A 19173-nucleotide genomic window follows, 5' to 3' on the forward strand; every position below is an offset into this window, starting at 1 on the left:
CATTAGCTGTTTAAATCATAGCTTGCTGCCCATCTCAATTCCCAATTGGAAGAGCTTCCCTGAATAGCTCCAAGAGAATGTTAACCTCCTCCTTTCCATTAATACCCCCACACTTACTATATAAAGGACCACATCCGCCTCATTGCACACCTTTGCTGGAGGGGGAGTTCCTTTGCTAGCAGAGAAGTGGCATAGATCCCTCTAGCTTAACCAAGTGTGAATGCAATTTCCTGGCAAACCAGGAAATCTGGGACTGGGATTTGTAATGCAAGGGTCGACAGCGTTCAGCCAGCCCCCTGTCTACCTCTTCAGGTAAAGCACCAAATTTAACAAGGTCTTTCCTAACATGCTCAATGCTCATGTTTATGCAACCATAATAGTCTTCATAGAGCTTTACAAACTATTTTCCAAATACACCAACCTTTTCAATAGTCAACCACTTTGCGAAGAAGGTATTCTCTTATTTTACCAGGGAGGAAATGGAGGCTTGCAGAGGCTCCACTACCCAGTTTCAGAAATAGTTAGTCAATTCTCCTTTCCATTCCCTTTTGTTCCTCCCTCTGAAGTCATTACAAAGAATGCTGCTCTCTGAGCATTATGGGAAGAGGTGCTAACTTTCTGCAAGTTCCTGAAGTCACTGAAATAGTGCCCATCGCATAATGTTTTTCTGTATGCTTAGTTGGCAAAAATACAGTAACCAGACATCATCCAGTTTGAAAGGAGTCCCATGGTTTATCAGTAGGATAATTCACTTGTTATTTGATGACAGAAAGAGTATATTAAAATTTATAAGACATGGCCTGCTATCTCTTCCTAAACAATAGTGTAATGTTATTAGACATGAGTTAAAAGTGAGCTTCTCTTCAAATACCAGTTCAGACCTTAAGAGTATCTGTTTTTCCCACAAAGCTGATAAAATTACATACACCTAAGATAGAGGAGGAAAGAACGATATGTCAGAAAATATTAACATGATTTGAGAAAACAAAGAACCTTAATAATCCTGACATTTTTTGAGTAATAGAAGAAGCAGAAATACAATTTTCTACCAAATACGTGGTAGGAGAGGCATGACATCCTAAACCAGTGTTAACCACTAAGCAAAAAAAACAGATATTTTATTGCATCACTTATTTTCAAATAGGGCTTATCAATATATTTAATTTGGAACAAATTAAATATCTACTGAAGGGGGTTTCTGCAGCAAAGGGTTGAAGTAGCTTCCAAACAAGTCTTCAGGTCCAGCATTTTGAAAAATCAAGATTAAGAAATTTATCTATTGAAGTGAAAAGCTCCTGCTGTGGCCTGGCCAGAGAGAGCAGATGCATACAATGCATAAAAACACGAAGAAGTTGCCATCTCTCAAGACAGAGGGCAGAATGATTCTTTTTGCATCAGTTTGTGGACTCTTTCTGTCTCGTGTATAACTGTATATTGTTTTGGTTGAAAGAGACAAAACAAAAAAAACAGTTCATCCATTTCTCCCATTTCCCAGTCCCTGCCTCCTATGACCACCAATCTGTTCTGTTTCTATGAGCTTGGTTTGTTTTGCTTCATTTTAGATTCTACATGTATGAGAGATCATGCAGTATTTGTCTTTCTTATTTCACTTATCCCTCAAGGGGTATTTCATTTGATGTCCTCAGGAACCATCCACCTTATTGCAGATGGCAAGATCTCATTCTTTTTTATGGCTGAATAATATTCAAATTGTATATAAACAACACAATTTCTGCATCCATCCATCAGTGGACACGCAGGTTGTTTCCAGATCTGGGCTATTGTATCTTATGCTGCAGTGAACATGGAAATGTATATATCTCTTTAAATTAGTGTTTTTTCTTTAAATAAATACCAAGAAGCGGAAGTGCTGATTATGTGATAGTTCTAATTTTTTGAGGAAGTTCCATGCGGCTTTCCACAGTGGCTACACCAGTTTCTGCTACCACCGACAGTGCACAAGCGTTCCCTTTTCGCCACATTCTAACAGTCTTATTTATTGGCTTTTTGATAATAGCCATTCTAGCAGGTGTGAGGTGATAGCTCATCGTGGTTTTGATTTGCCTTTTCCTGATGACTAGTGAGGTTGAGCATTTTTTCATGTACCTGTTGGTTATCTGTAGGTTGTCTCTGGAAAAAAAAAAAATGTCTATTCAGATCTTCTGCCCATCGTTAGCTGGATTTTTTTTTTTTTAATATTGAATTGTAGGAGTTCTTTGTATATTTTGGATATTAGGTCCTTATCAGATTATAATTTGCAAATATTTATCCCTGTTCAGTAGGTTATTTTTTCATTTCGTTGATGGTTTCCTTTGCAGTACAGAAGACTTTTTAAGTTGATGTAATCACACTTGTTTATTTTTGCTTTTGTGGCTTTTGCTTTTTGGTGTCAGATTAAAAAGAAATCATCACCAAGAACTGTATCAAGGAGCTTATCACCTATGTTTTCTTCTAGGAGTTTTATGGTTTCAGGTCTTATGTTCAAGTCTTTTATTCATTTTGAGTTAATTTTTGTGTATGGTGTAAGACAGTGGTCCAGTTTCATTCTTTTACATGTGGCTGTCCAGTTTTCCCAGCATCATTTATTGAAGAGACTGTCCTTTTCCTATTGTATATTCTTGGCTCCTTTGTCATAAACTAATTGACTATATATGCATGGGTTTATTTCTGGAGAATCTGTTCTGTTCTACTAAGTGATATGTCTGTTTTTACACCAATACCATACAGTTTAAATTATTCCGCTTTGTTCTTCTTTCATGATTGCTTTAGCTACTTGGAGTTTTTTTTTTTTTTTTTTTTTTGACGTTCCATACAAATTTTAGAACTGTTTGTTCTATTTCTATAAAGCACCATTGGAATTTTTATCGGGATTGCATTGAATCTATAGATGGCTTTGGGTAGCATGGACGTATTAACAATGTTAATTCTTCCAATACATGAGCATGGTATATCTTTCATTTGTGTTGTCTTTGATTTCTTTAGTCAAGGTCTTATATAGTTTTGTTTTTTTAAGATTTTATTTATTTGACAGAGAGAGAGAGCACAAGCAGGCAGAGTGTCAGGCAGAGGCTGAGAGAGAGAAGCAGCCTCCCTGCCGAGCAAGAAGCCCAATGCAGGACTCGATCCCAGAACCCTGGGATCATGACTTGAGTGGAAGGTAGCCGCTTAACCAACTCAGCCACCTAGGCATCCCAAGGTCTTACATAGTTTTTAGTTTACAAGTCTTCTACCTCCTTATTAAACTTAGTCATAAATATCTTTTTTCTGTTGCAGTTGCAAATGGGCTTGTTTCCTTAAAGTCTCTGATAGTTCACTATAGTGTGAGGAAACACAGCAAATTTTTATCTATTGATTCTTGTATCATGCAACTTCACTGAATTTGTTTATTCTAACAGTGTCTTGGTGGACTTTTTAGGGTTTTATACATCCACAGTATCCTGTCATCTGCAAATACTGATAGTTTTACTTCTTCCTTTCCAATTTGGATGCCCTTTCTTTTTCCTTGCCATTTAATTGTTCTAGCTAGGACTTCCAGTACTATGTTGAATAAAAGTGGTGAGAATGGACATCCCTGTCTTATTCCTAATCTTAGAGGAAAAGCTTTCAGCTTTTTAACATTGAGTATGAAGTTAGCTGTGGGCTTCTCATATTTGAAGTATGATCCCCCTATACTTGTGTTGTTGAAAGTTTTATCATTAAAAAAATGTTGAATGTTGTCAAATGCTGTTTTAAAAAGATTTATTTATTTGAGAGAGAGAGTGTGTGGGGAGGTATCAGAAGGAATTGGAGAGAGAATCTTAAGCAGACTTTGCACTGAGCACAGAGCCCAACATGGGGCTCAATCTCAAGACCCTGAGATCATGACCTAGGCCAAAACCAAGAGTTCAACAATTAATCAACTAGGCCACCCAGTTGCCTGTCAATTTTTTTTTAAACATCTAATGAGATGTTCATATCATTTTTATCCTTCATTTTGTTAATGCGGCTTATCACATTGATTGATTTGCAGGTGTTGAACCATCCTTGCATCCCTGGAATAAATCCCATTTGGTCATGGTGTATGATCCTTTTAATGTATTATGGAATTCAGTTTGATAATATTTTGTTGAGGATTTTCACATCTCAGTTCATCAAAGGACATTGGCCAAAATTTTTTTCCTGTGGAATCCTTTTTTGGCTTTGGTATCAGGGTAATGCTGGCCTCAAAGGAAGTTTAGAAGAGTTCTTCCAACTCTTGCATTTTTTGGAAGAGTTGGAAAAGAACTAGTATTAATTCCTCTTTGAATGTTTGGTAGAATCTATGAGTGAAGCCTGGTCCTGGACTTTTGTTTGTGGGAATTTGATTACTAACTTAATCTCCTTTCTAGTAATTGGTCTGTGTTCAGATTTTTGGTTTTGTCATGATTCAGTCTTGGTAGGTTGTACATTTCTAAGAATTAATCTATTTCTTCTAGATTGTCCAATTTGGTGGCATAAAATTATTTATAGTCTCTTATGGTCCTTTGTGTTTCTGTCACAATAGTTGCAGCATTTTAGCTTTCATTTTTCTGATTTTATTTGAGACCTCTTTGATTTTTTCTTGGTGAATCACTAACATGAACTTTATGGTTGGACTAGATGGTGCCCATAACTTTCTTGGATGAACTTATTAAGCAAAAGTATCCTTAAAAATAAATCCTTGAAGATCCTAGCTGTACTTTAGAGTATCCATGGTTTAATTATAAGAAAAACCTTTACTGCTTTTTAAAAAATTACTACAAATGCAATACATTTACTGTGGCAAAGTTTAAAGATATTGATAAGGCAAAAAAAAAATGGGTAGTTTTCATTCAAAAGTAACCACTTTTACATGTCTTCCCACAGCCTTATCTACATTATATATCTTTTTATTTTTTTAAAGATGTTATTTATTTATTTGACAGACAAAGATTACAAGTAGGCAGAGAGGCAGGCAGAGAGAGAGAGGAGGAAGCAGGCTCCCCACTGAGCAGAGAGCCTGACGTGGGGCTCGATCCCAGGACTCTGGGATCATGACCTGAGCCAAAGGCAGAGGCTTTAACCCACTGAGCCACCCAGGCCCCCCTCTATATATCTTTTTAAAACATTAAGTTGTTGGCTTTAATCTTCGATAATACTGACTTCTTTGCTACTTTGTCCCTTAAGATCTCTGAAACCCTTATGAGAGAACTATGCTGTTTTAAGATGATATAAATAGGAAGGGGAAAAAAAGATGATCTAAGTAGGACAACAAAAAATGCTTAAAGATGTTAAAAATACATTTACTTTCTATGAGTCTTAAGTTCTAAATCTTTTGGAAGTACAAGACACCTTCCACAAATTTGGATAAATGTAATACCTAGAAAGTAGATCATACCTACTATTCTGCTCAGTATTAGGGTATACGAAACTTTCCATGGATTCCAGTATATCAGAGATCTCCAACACAATGCGAAGGGATGGAAACTGGCGAGACCCAGCTGTAGGAGCTTTGGAAATGACGAAGGAGAGACCTAGAAGAGTTTAATACCAGACCTAAATCACCAGTGTCTTCATAAGGCTCATTTTCCTTGCTTACTAATGTCCTCCTGACCATGCCTATAATCTTTGCTCCCAGGCACAGACCTTCTTTGGAGCCCTTCTTCAGCATTTTCCCACTTACTCTAAAAAGAACTCATAAATACTAGCACATCTTTGGGATCCTTAGGACTCTAGACAGAGTTTTGCTTTTTAAACTGCACTGAATACTGGGGTGCCTGGGTGGCTCAATTGTTAAGCACCTGCCTTTGGTTCAGTTCATGATCCCAGGGTCCTGGGTTCGAGCCCCACATTGATCCCCACAGTGGGCTCTCTGCTCCGCAGGAAGCCTGCTTCCCCCTCTCCCGCTCACCCTGCTTGTGTTCTCTCTCTCCCTATGTCTCTCTCTGTCGAAAAAAACGAATAAAATATTTAAACTGTACTGAATACTATACCTCAACTATAAGACACCATTCGCTGTAAGTTGTATCACTATTTGAAGTGGCACTAAGAAGAAAGATGCTGCTAGTTAAACCACAGCATGACATTGAGTAAAAAATCTATAACTATAGCCTCTGTGAAGAGGTTAAAATGGGAAAAAGTAGTTTATAATAAATGAATTAGGGCATTTACTTAACACCTACATATTGCATAGAGAATATTCTGTCACTTAGCATGAACAGATTTTTAGCTCACACTACACATTAGGTTATATATAGAGAAGTTTAAATTAGAATAGACATTTTTGACATTTAATTCATTTATTTATTTTTGGATTGAAATCAAAGCAAAATGTTCATATTTTAACATTTATGCTTCTATACAGAATATTCCTTTTTCAGACCTGACTTTACAGTCTGAGTGGGAGCAAAGGCTATTCATGTGATGTTGAATCTCTTCAGCTCTTTATAATTTGTCCTCAGAGACAACAGAATTTTAAGTTAGACCGCTCTTGACTTCAGGAAGCATGCACAAGTTCTTTCGTCTTTAAGATTCCAGTTAGTTACTTAATTCAATCTTTAAAAATTCACTAGGCTTGGAATATGCAGATTTATTTCAATTTATGTTTATTATATCTTCTGTTTGGCCAGTTTAATTACCAGATTTTACAGTTGCAAAAAAGGAAGACTCAGGCCTCTTAACTGGTTTGTCCCTCAGCATTTAGATGGGTTCTTTCCTGTCTAGAGAAGTCTGTTCCATACAAAAGTACTATATTCTTTACACTTTAGTTTTACTGATCCGAACATGTTCTTTCAGTTGCCTGAGATATCTATTCTCTTCTTCTGAATGGAAAATTCATATTTCCATCACCTTTTTAACTATTCTGTCCCATGTTGGCAGATGCATCCTAGTATTCAAATCCAGTAATATAGTTTCCCTTTGGGGAGAGAAAGACACATGCCCTATTTGTCCATAAGAGTAATCTGCTATTCAGAATATAACTGTAGAGCCCCTGCTTAGTCAAATATGAATTAGCTCTGAGTAAGGGAACAACTAACTTCTCATAGGCTCCCATCATTTTTCCTTAGAATTTTACCTTATTCTCATTTTCTTGCTTTAAAATAGATAATCTTTAGGGCACCTGGGTGGCTCAGTTGGTTAAGCGACTGCCTTCAGCTCGGGTCATGGTCCCGGAGTCCTGGGACTGAATCTCGCGTCGGGCTCCCAGCTCCATGGGGAGTCTGCTTCTCCCTCTGACCTTCTCCTGACCTTCTCCCTTCTCATGTTCTCTCTCACTCCCTCTTTCTCTCTCAAATAAATAAAATCTTAAAAATAAATAAATAAAATAAAATAGATGATCTGTAAAGCACATGATAGAAACCAAAAGAAACATAAAAGTTTTTTTAAATGTGCAACTTTGATGAACAAACACAAGGAAATACAGAAATTTGTGGTCTTTGGCAGAACTGGTTTACCCTGCTTTGTACTGAACAGTAATGGTATTTTGAGCTCCTTCAGGCTCCTCTCCCTCTCTCTCATTTTCCTGCCTCCTGAGGCCAAAACTAAACCTGTTAACTGGAAAACAAGCTAGATGAGGCTGGGCAAGTGTTGACATGTTATCACCTAGGACAAACTTTTTCCTCTGAAAGAAGAAAAAGCCTCAATATCTGTCGGGAAAGTAGGCCTCAGAAAGCATTAGTTAACCAGGGTCCTGGTTATCCTAGAAGAGACTTCTGAGAAGATGGTCAGAGAAGGAGGGCTGAAGTAGTGTGTAATTATATTTTAGAAATAGTTGCATTTGACCAAAGATACCCATATTCTCCAAATAACAAAAGCATTTGCATCCAAGTAATCTGGATATTTTTGCCCCCCTAAATAAATACTTCTGGTGATATTTACAAATAAGTCTTCAATCAGTGTGGGAGACAAGTTTAATGGTTTAAAATCCCACTTCTATTTCTCCACCACTTCATAGCAGTTGTAAGTGTAGCATCTTTCACTTAAGGAGTAACTGAGGTTTTTATTCTTGATATTGAGTTGGGACACCAGACCAAGCCATATCATTTTGCAATTACTGGTTAAGGTCTCTCTAGAAATCTGACTACTACTAAAATGATTTCCCTTAAAAATGTGGGACAATTAACCATTCCAGTTCTGACTAAGGTAGATGATTTAAATACATTTAAAAAAATTTTTTTTCAGATTTTATTTGAGAGAGAGCGAGAGAGAGCACTAGAGGGGGGAATGGCAGAGAGAGGGAGAAGCAGAAACCCCTGATGCTGGGCTCTATCCCAGTCCCCTGGGATATGACCTGAGCTGAAGGCAGATACTTAACCAACTGAGCAATTCTGGCATCCCTGAAATACAGTTAAATAAGTGTATGCCTTTACTACAGAATGAGTGTGTTCCTTCAAAATTCACATATTGAAATCCTACCCTCCAATGTCATGTTATTGAGAAACAGGGCCTTGGGGCCCCTGGGTGGCTCGGTGGATTAAGCCTCTGCCTTTGGCTCAGGTCATGATCTCAGGGTTCTGGGATCAAGCCTGGCATTGGGCTCTCCACTCAGTGGGGAACTGCTTGCCCACTGCCTACTTGTGATTTCTCACTCTGTCAAATTAAAAAACAAAAACAAAATCAAAAACAAACAAAAAAAGAACCTTAAAAAAAAAGAAAAGAAAAAAGAAACAGGGCCCTTAAAACAGACACATGAAAAAAATGCTCAACATCATTTGGCATCAGAGAAATACAAATCAAAACCACAAAGAGACACCACCTCACACCTGTCAGAATGGCTAAAATTAACAAGGCAGGAAATAGCAAATTTTGGCAAGGATGTAGAGAAAGGACAACCCTCTAACACTGTTGGCAGGAATATAAGCTAGTACAGTGACTCTAGAAAACAGTATGGCAGTTCCTCAAAAAGTTTAAAATGGAGCTACCCCATGACCCAGCAATTGCATTGCTAGGTATTTACTCCAAGGTTACAAATGTTGTGATTCAAAGGGGCAACTACACCCGAATGGTTATAGCAGCAATGTCCACGATAGCCAAACTATGAGAAGAGTCCAGATGTCCATCAACAGTTAAAGAAGAGGTGGTATATATACACAATGGAATATTACTCCATCACCAAAAAGGATAAAATCTTAGCATTTGCAATGATGTGAGTGGAACTAGAGGTTATTATGCTAAGCAAAATAAGTCAGTCAGAGAAAGACAATTATCATATGGTTTCATGTCTATGTGGAATTTAAGAAACAAAACAGGATAAGAGGGGAAGAGAGGGAAAAATAAGATGAAATCAGAGAGGGAGAAAGCTATAAGAGATTCTTAACTATAGGAAACAAACTGAGGGTTACTGGAGGAGAGGGGACTGTGGGGACAGGGTAACAGGGTGATAGGCATTAAGGAGAGCACGTGATGTGATGAGCACTGGCATATGTGACTGATAAATAATTGAACTCTACATCTGAAACTCATGATATACTATGTTAATTGAATTTAAATAAAATAAGATATATATCAAAAAAGAAGCAAGGTGATTAGGGCATGAGGGTAGAGCTCTCCTAAGTATGCTTAGTGCCCTTCTGATAGCCCATTCACCCCTTCCCCTACATGAAGACACAGTGAGAAGATAGCTGTGTATGAACCAGGAAGCAGATCCTTACTTCTTAGATTTCCCAGCCTTCAGAAGTGTGAGGAGACAATAATAAATGGAGTCACTAGTGTTTTGTCATGGCAGTCTGAACGAAGACAGTCTCCAGGTAAATTATGATACTTGCAAAGAATTTTCTATGTACTTTTTGTTTGTATTATACTGCATAGGGTACATCTAAGTTCAAAGCTATTTTTAATCATAAATAATCTTAAATGCAAATAAAAATGTAGTTCTAAAGTGGTAATATTTTCTTAATATTTCAATCATTTTTAGTAATATAAATATAAGCAAAATGATTAAAGAAAAATTGAATTCTATCATGGCTTTGTTTCCTGTTTTCATTGCTCATTAAACCTTGATAAGTGTGGTAAACGAAATGTACTACATAATTACAGTGTGCCACAGATTCCTTTGGACACCACCTACATTAATTGTAAGGCTATTTTTAAAATGAAATGTATATGTGCCAGGGGGCTGATAATGAACTTCTAAGATCAGTCACCATATTCCTCTGCAAAATTATTCTGTTCTTTAGTTTATCAGTAAAGACATAACTACTGAGATGGCTAACATTTATTCAGTACTTACTACGCCCTGGGTACACTGCTAGGAGCTTTACAAGTATTTTACTGAAATCTTTTGCGAACCTTGTGTTATTATAATCTCCATTTTACACACACAGTACAGTGTGCTTAGATGTGTATTTTCTGTGTGCCTTCTGGGTAGAGGGTTTTAGGTAGGGGCTAAAAGAACCAGGTGGTTATAAATGATCATTTCAGCATAGTAAGAAATTGCATGAAGGGCCAATTTTATCTCCAGTGATGGGCACACTGACAGTTTGCTCTCACCAATGGGCTCAATGCTATTTAATAAATTGTCCTTATCCTACACATGATTGCATTCATAACACATTATTGTACTTCTATCTTTTAAAACTTTTTCAGAAAATTGCAGTGTGTGGTATGTACACCATTCTTCCTAGTAATATATGTAAGGCCCATATATTCTGGAAAAATGTGAGACCCAGAATTGAAAATAAAAGTCAGTTGTTTTTCCCCACAGGAAACCACTGCTAATGTTTTACATATATTCTCCCATTTGTTTTTATCTATGCATACATAAATATATATATATATTTAAATTCAGTTGGAAATATACCTTATAGCTTGGTTTGGTTTTTCTAATTTTTAAAAATTTGATAATATATCAAAATATTTTCTTATACCATTAAAATTTCTTCCAAATAATTCTAACCACAACACAGAATTCTGTTGTATGGTTATACTCTAATTATTGGACCAATTCCATATTGTCGGACATGTAAATAGGTGGAGAAAACTTCAAACACAAGAAGTCTTATTCATGCTTCTGGTATCAGATCTTTAATGGTTAAAAAATAATAATACCAATGTGCCCAGGAAAAGCCTTGAGCTAAATCTCTATCGATCTGAATTTTAATCTAAAATTACAGAGTTGAAGACAGCATCAGAGGAATTTAGTCAATTTTCCTACTTCTGGGTAGGAATATATCCTGGACACAGTTCTCTAGAAACTATTCTTGAATTTAATGAGGGAAGCAAATTCCAAAACCCCTCCCTTTCTGCTTTACAGAAAGTTGGTGTCAAGAGCACAAGCTTTGGAGGTAAACAGATCCTAGGACCAAATATCAGATAAAGGACTTTGATCTCTGACGTTGATTATTACTTCCTCTCATTTTCAGTTTAAGAATTCCATTGCAGGGTTTCTGCAAGGATTCCACGAGGTAATACAGAGAGTGCCCAGCAAAGTGTAGGTGTTGAACACATGCCAGTTCTTTTTATTTACCTGGTCTCTCTCAAATCTATAACATTTCCTTGCATTCTTTCTACAATGAAAAAACACCCACATAACAATATTTATGGCACTAAATATCCCTGACAACCATTACTAAATCCTCTGAACTGCTTCTCCAAACCAAACTAATTCACTTGACTTTATAAAGTCCACTTTAATAATTCTTTACACATTCAGACTCCTAAATTTTGAGACCCCAAATAGGATATATCACCATTAGCCTGGCCAGTAATGTAGATGGTGAGAAACTCCATTATAGGGGCGCCTGGGTGGCTCAGTGGGTTAAAGCCTCTGCCTTCAGCTCGGGTCATGATCCTGTGGTCCTGGGATCCAGCCCCGCATTGGGCTCTCTGCTCAGCCAGGAGCCTGCTTCCCACCCACCCCACCTCTGCCTGCCTCTCTGCATACTTGTGATCTGTCAAATAAATAAATAAAGTCCTTATTGAAAAAAAAAAAGAAAAGAAACTCCACTATACTTTATATATTGTTACTTGCTGAATTCTTAAGAAGTTATGACGTTATTAACCCAGGTTCCACTTACTGGTTACTACAACCACTGCTTCCCTGTGCTGTCCTTGCTTCTTGACATGGATTCATCTTGCTTAGAAGCAGTTCCTTCATTGTTTCAAGTTGGTTTCATTGACTTGGATCTGCTTTACAAGATCAGACTGTTTGGTTTCAATCAAATGGTCTGATCATCCACATGTGTACTTTAGTCTTATTTTTTTAAGTTACAGGTGAAATTTAGAGGCAAATGAATTCATACATGCCCCCATAGATCAACAAGAAACCATTACACATCAGTGTGGCACAGTATAGCCATGCATAGAAATAATGGCTACCTCTTTTGTAAGCAGATTTCTTTTAACCTGAGTCCAGTAGCACTGAAATTTTCTTTAGTCTTACATGTTTGAGTAGATTTTAGTATCTCATCTGTGTGGATGATGAGTCTGTAGGCTCTGGCTCTGAAAGCTGTAATTACCAATGTTTGAAAGACATCTCTGAGGGTGAGGATATGAAGAAGATAAACCAAAACCAAGATGTATAATTACCACACCCCATCTTCCTGTCAGGAACTTTGGATGGTTAAAAGTACATTAGGACATTTAGACAGGCCCTTGTCCTATCAGGGAGTGTCATCAGGTTGCCCTGAATGTATGTAATCAATCTCTTGGGCAGTAAATGACCTCTTTCGCATACACTATTAGCTCAAAGGTCCCTCAAAGACCAAGGATGGAAAAAAATCATGCTGCTTTATTACTCAGTGATCATATCCCTGACAATGATTATAAAGGTAATTTTTATTGGGAGGGGGAAATACACTGGGCCTGGAGTCAGGAGACCTCGTTTCCAGTTATGATGCCCTCATATGCTAACTGTGAGCCCAGCAGCTTTCCTCAGTTTCTAAACATGCCTCAATTTTCCCATCTGTAAAATGGAAATAATCACAGAATTGTTACATACAAAGAGGTCATAGATATGAATCAAAATACAGGAGATTTCTGTAAAACTCAGGATATAGGAGAGGGAAAAAAATCAGAGTCAGACCATTTCATTGGAAATTTGGTCATCAGTTTCTGCTTTCATCTATGGTTAAATACTGAAATTATATATATATATATATATATATATATATATATATATATATAATTTCTGACCATGTTGAATGCATAGCTACAATGTGAGTAGCTAGGACTTGGAAGTGTTGTAAGAAATGACAAGATTTCTTGTCATTGAAAATTAACAAAGCAATTAATCATTTCAAAAGTAAAGATAGCTTAGACCTGACTCACAGTACTTGTGTTCTACCCAGTTTTCTTAGATTTTCTTTAAAGAAAACTTAACAGTTCTGTAAGAACAACTCAAGTGAGACTGGCCCTTGGGTAAAAAAACGTGGGGAACTAAAGCTTCTTTCCTCAATAACATGTTTGAGTGCCTTGTTTACTTTTGTGTTATTAAGTGATACTTAAATAAATACCTTGTTGAGTAATGGTGCAAAACTGAAATTTATTTAGGACACTGCTCCGCCCAAGGTGAGTGATTAAAGCTATGAATGTAAACTAAGTCCCCTTTGGCTCATCTACAGAACTCCATAAGTAGGACTAGAAATGAACAATTGTGTGGGGCATATGACATGGCTGGAGGGGATAATGGGAAAGGCAGGAGAAGTCTCCCTGGAAAAATGAAGAAAGTGTAAAGAGTGGCAGGGAAACTAATAACTGAAAATGGATTCTGACTATAGACAGCAGTATATCAAGTTGATGCAAATTAAGGTGGCATGAGATTTGCTTTAAAAAAAAAAAAAAAACGTCTTTTCCCTAAATAGTATAATAACAACCACCTTATTTTAAATGTAGCCAGGAAGGGCTATGTTTGCTCATGTGATCAGGTTTCTGCACTTCCCACACCTGGGGAAGTATCAGCTAATATTGATTCAGCACTAATTTATACCTGATGGTCAGGGCCGACTAGAATAGAAGAGAACTGGTACAAATTAGTGGGGCCCTGGGGTCCTAGAAAGAGGCCTGGGGCCTGACTGTTGTATATCAATACAAATCACCATTTCTGGGAGGGAATGGAAAAAATATTTTAAAGGACCTGAATCTGGTGTGCTAAAGATTCCCTTTAAGAATTTTGGGAATGGATAAAATCAAGTTGTGTTTTTAGATTATATTAAGTTTAGTTCATTAATCTAGGAATCTAGCAAACTAGAAGCAGAACAGGCTTTAAAATCTCTGACTCATTATTATAAATAATATTAGCCAGTCGGTTCCATTTACCAATTCCTTGATGAAATCCCTGTATTTATTTTTTATTTATTTATTTATTTTTTAAAATATTTTATTTATTTATTTGACAGAGAGAAATCACAAGTAGACAGAGAGGCAGGCAGAGAGAGAGAGGGAAGCAGGCTCCCTGCTGAGCAGAGAGCCCGACGTGGGACTCGATCCCAGGACCCTGAGATCACGACCTGAGCCGAAGGCAATGGCTTAACCCACTGAGCCACCCAGGCACCCGAAATCCCTGTATTTAAAAAAAATCTCAAAACTAGTCTCACATTATAAATATCACTATAATTTTTATTTTTTAAAGATTTTTATTTAGTTATTTGACCCAGAGAGAGAGAGAGGGAGAGAGAGTACAAGCAGGGGGAATGGCAGGCAGAGGGAGAGGAAGAAGCAGACTCTCCTCTAAGCAGGGAGTCTGATGGGGGGGGCTCAATCCCAGGACCATGAGATCATGACCTGAGCTGGGATCAGCCACTTAACCAACTGAGCTATCCAGGCGCCCAATTTTTTTTTTTTTTTTTTTTTTTTCAAACCACAGAGTTAGAGACTGTTTCTTTCAAAACTGTTTTCTTTGGGTCATTTCCATGAACTGATGTCCATTATCAACATTTCTTTGTATTTGGCTAAAAAGTGAGAAAATATTTGGGGCCTGCAATTAAATTTGGTGGACTTTTATTAATTTCTAATCTATTATTTCTCAGATTTGCCTGATCATAATGATCATTAAAAATTAGATAGTCCTACCCTTCCTGCTCCCAAACATGCAAAATTAGACTTTTCAGGAAGGTAGGCTGAAATCTCCATTTTACAGCAAGGACCCCATTTATGCCTCATGATTTACATGTTTGGAAACACAGTTCAGTGTCCTTGTCCTATTCCTCAAACCCCCATCTCACTTTTCCTCAGGGACTGTGGGCTTTTTCCCATTCCATCCCATCTAAGAAATAAGGTGCATACCTATCAAACACTGAGGCCCTCAATAGCAGTAAATCTCTGTGGCAGCAGCCGTGGACAGCATCTACAGTCTTGGGCAGGGAGGTGATGGAATAGAGATGGAGGTGTGGTTTGGAGAAGCATTTCTAGAGACCCTGACCCTCCCCTTGGTGACCATTGTAGATGACTTTGCTGCCTCCTGCAGTGGCCACACTCAACCTCCCTTTGTGCTACATAAAATTTTTCTTAACCTCCAATCTCCTATCTCCCAGTGGGGAAAAACATTGTCCCTTTTTGTCAAATTTGTGCTCCTGATCAAATTCTCTACTGCCTCATGGAAGCTAAAACTATGAATACTCCTCCTCATTCAAACCTTTCTTTTTCTTTTTCTTCTTCTTCTTCTTTTTTTTTTTTTTTCTCCTTTGGGTTCTTTGGCTTATCGGCATAGCAATAGACATTCTTTTTAGACTAAACCAACATATGTTTTCTTGGTCTCTGTTGAACCCCACAATCCCATTTTCATTCATGCCTTATTTTTACTGTCAAATTTCTCAAAAAGAACAGTCTACATTGGTCATATCTACTTTCTTAATCTTCTCATGAACACAACTGTAACCTTGCTTCCACAGAGCCACATTTTATAGATACTGTCATTTTGGAGATTACCAGTGTAGAGATCCAATGACTTTTTGTGTAACCTTCTTATCCATTCAGTAGCATTTGATATTGCTGATAACCCTATATTTTTCAAAACTTAATCAATTGGTGGTAATTTAATTATAAGAACAGAAATCTACTCAAGTAATTGAAACAAGGGGGACTTTAATATAAGACTGCAGAAAGCTTTCCCACAGAATGTGTAATAGGTTGGTACGAGGATTGGAATCAGGAACTAGGAAGCTATCAGTAACCAATGAAGTCTTAATAATTATTGATCACCTCTCATATTCTAGGCACTGGCTAGGTGTTAAGTACTGAACAGAAGAGACAAGGCCCCTGACCTTAGAGACTTTACAATCTAGTTGGGAGGCTTACTATAAGCAAGCAAACAAGCATGTATTTACAACTTGTGATGAACATTGCGAATGAAACAGACTTGCTTTATGATAGATTATTGCAGGTTATTACTGATAGGTGAGGACTCAAAAGATACTCTGAAGGCATGACATTTAAACTGAACCATGAAGAATGTAAGGAAGCCACTCAGGGAAACTGAGGAATGTGAAGAATGTGGAAGGAGTGTTTCAGGTTGAAGATAACCTGTGTGAAGACCCTGTAGTAGCATTTTGGAATAAGTAAAAGGAGGCCACTGTGGCTGGAACTGAAAAGGTGAGGCAGAGAACAGAGAAAGATTAGCCTGGGCAAGGAGACTGAAGCTAGAACAGGCCAGGACTTTTAAGTAAGCAGAGAATGAATTAAAAAAGGCATGAGTAGAAGTGGAAAGACCAGTTGGCAACTGTAGCAGTAGCTCCAGTAAATAATGATGGTAGTTTGTGGACTAATGTAGCAGCAAAGAATATGGAGAAAAGGGGATGAATTAGACATCTACTTATGAGGGGCAAATGAGAGGACAAGCTGACAGGTTGGAGTTGAAGAGGAAAGGAGAGTGAGGAATCAGAAATATTGCTCAGGTCATGTTATTTAAAATAACTGGGTGGAAAATAACTGGGTGATACCCTTTACTGAAGTGGGGGGAAAATACGGGTAGAACTTCTTTTTGATGGAGGGGAAAGCAGGAATAAAGAAATGACGATTTCAGTTCTTTCAGATATTCATGGAAACTTGACATATCAGATAGGCAATAGAATGCTGAATTTGGAGGAAATGTCTGGGCTGGAGAGATTAATTTGGGAGTTGCCAGCATTTTAGAGTATTTAATATCATGGGAATGCTTGAGATTACAAAGAAGAAAGGAGAAGATAGAGCCTGATTTTTAGAGGGGATTGGAGGGAGAAAAATCCTTGAAGGACAATGAACGAGACTGGTTAGAAAAGTAGGAGGCAGAAATACATACTTAGCAATAATTACTTTGAATGTAAATGGACTTAACACCCCAGTCAAAAGACATAGGGTGATGAACGGGTGAAAAAGCAAACCCATCTATATGCTGGCTACAGGAAACTCATTTCAGACCTAAAGACACATGCCAGGGGTGCCTGCATGGCTAAGTTGATTGAATGGTTGAGCCTTGATTTTGGCTCAGGTCATGAGTTCTGAAATTCCCCTGGAATAGAGCCCTGCAGCAAACCAACATTCCTTGGGAATTCTGCTTGAAATTCTCTCTCTCCTCTCTCTGCTCCTTCCCCATTGCTCTCTTACTCTCTGAATAAATAAAAATGCAAATAAAATCTTTAAAGACACATGCAGATTGGAAGTGAAAGGATGGAGAAACATTTATTGTGCAAATGACTGTCAGAAGAAAGCTGGGGTAGCAATACTTCTATTAGACAAAATAGTCCTTAAAGATTGTTAACAAGAGACAAATAAGGAAACAATGTAATAATAAATGGAAAAATCCAACAAGAAAATATCAATTGTATATATTTATGCACCCAACACAAGAGACCAAATACATAAAACAGTTAATAAACAAACATAAAGGAACTGATAATAATACAGTAATAGTAAGGGATTTTAACACCCCATTTACATCAATGGACTGAGCATCCAAACAGAAAATCAATAAGGAAACAGTGACTTTGAATGACACACTAGACCAGATGGATTTAACAGATATCTTCAGAACATTCCTTCCTAAAACAGCAGAATACACATTCTCTTCAAGTGCACAGACAATGTTCTTCAGAATAGATCACATATTAAGCCACAGAACAAGTCTCAACAAATTCAAAAAGAACGAAGTCATATCAAAAATAGCTAAGTCATATCACGCATCTTTCCTGACCACAACACTATGAAACTACAGGTCAACCACAATAAAAAATCTGGAAAGACCACAAATACAAGAAGGTTAAATATCATCTACTAAACAGTGAATGGGTCAACCAAGAAATCATAGAGGAAATCAAAACGTACATGGAGAAAAATGAAAATTAAACCACAGTGTATAAAATCTTTGGGATACACCAACAGCAGTTCTAAGAGGGAAGTTTATAGCCATACAGGCCTACCTCAGGAAACAAGAAAAATCTCAAAAAAACAATCTGATCTTACACTTAAAGGAGCTAGAAAAAGAACAAACAAAATCTTAAATCAACAGAAGGAAGGAAATAATAAAGATTAGGGCAGAAATAAGTGATTTAATAAATAAATGATTCGTTTTCTATTATAGAAACTTAAAAAACCCAATAGGACAGATCAATGACACTAGGAGCTGGTTCTTTGAAAAGATCAACCAAATTGAGAAACCCCTAGCCAGACTCATCAACAAACCAAACCAATCAACCAAACAAGGGAGGACTCAAAATCATAAATACAAAAGGAGAAATAATGAAAGATACCACAGAAATACAAAGGAATATTGTGAAAAATTATATGCCAAAAAATTGCACAACCTAGAAAAAAAATGGATAAATTCTTAGAACCATATAACCTACGAAAAGCAGATCAATGAAACAAGAAATAGAAAACATGAACAGACATACTACTAGCAATGAAATTGTATCAGTAATCAAAAAACTCCCAACAAACAAAAGTCCAGGATCAGTTAGCTTCACAGGTGAATTCTACTGAACATTTTAAGAAGTGTTTATATCTATTCTTCTCAAACTGTTCCAAAAATAGACGAGGAAGGAAAACTTCCAAATTCCTTTTATGAAGCCAGCAATACTCTGATACCAAAACTGGATAAAGACACCACAAGAAAAGAGAACTACAGGCCCATATCTCTAATGAACATAGATGCAAAACCCTCAACAAAATACTGGCAAACTAAACCTATAATACATTTAAAAACATAATTTACCATGATCAAGTGAGATGTATTACCAGGATGCAAGTGTAGTTCAATATTCACAAGTCAATCAATGTGATACATCACAT

The 19173-nt window shown here is 37.1% G+C and overlaps 1 protein-coding gene across 1 annotated transcript in view; it reads left to right on the forward strand.

Moving 5' to 3' along the window:
* Nucleotides 1-220: 220 nt before the first annotated feature.
* Nucleotides 221-19173, forward strand: part of GLCCI1 (glucocorticoid induced 1) — a 129380-nt gene continuing 110427 nt past the window's right edge. Inside the window, exon 1 of the mRNA XM_045089726.1 lies at nt 221-312. Within this exon, the coding sequence (XP_044945661.1) occupies nt 221-312 (92 nt within the window). The remainder of the gene's footprint in view (nt 313-19173) is intronic.

This window comes from Mustela putorius, unplaced genomic scaffold (assembly GCF_011764305.1).
Source record: "Mustela putorius furo isolate JIRA1106 unplaced genomic scaffold, ASM1176430v1.1 tig00003845_pilon_pilon_pilon, whole genome shotgun sequence".
NCBI classification, from domain to species: Eukaryota; Metazoa; Chordata; class Mammalia; order Carnivora; family Mustelidae; genus Mustela; species Mustela putorius.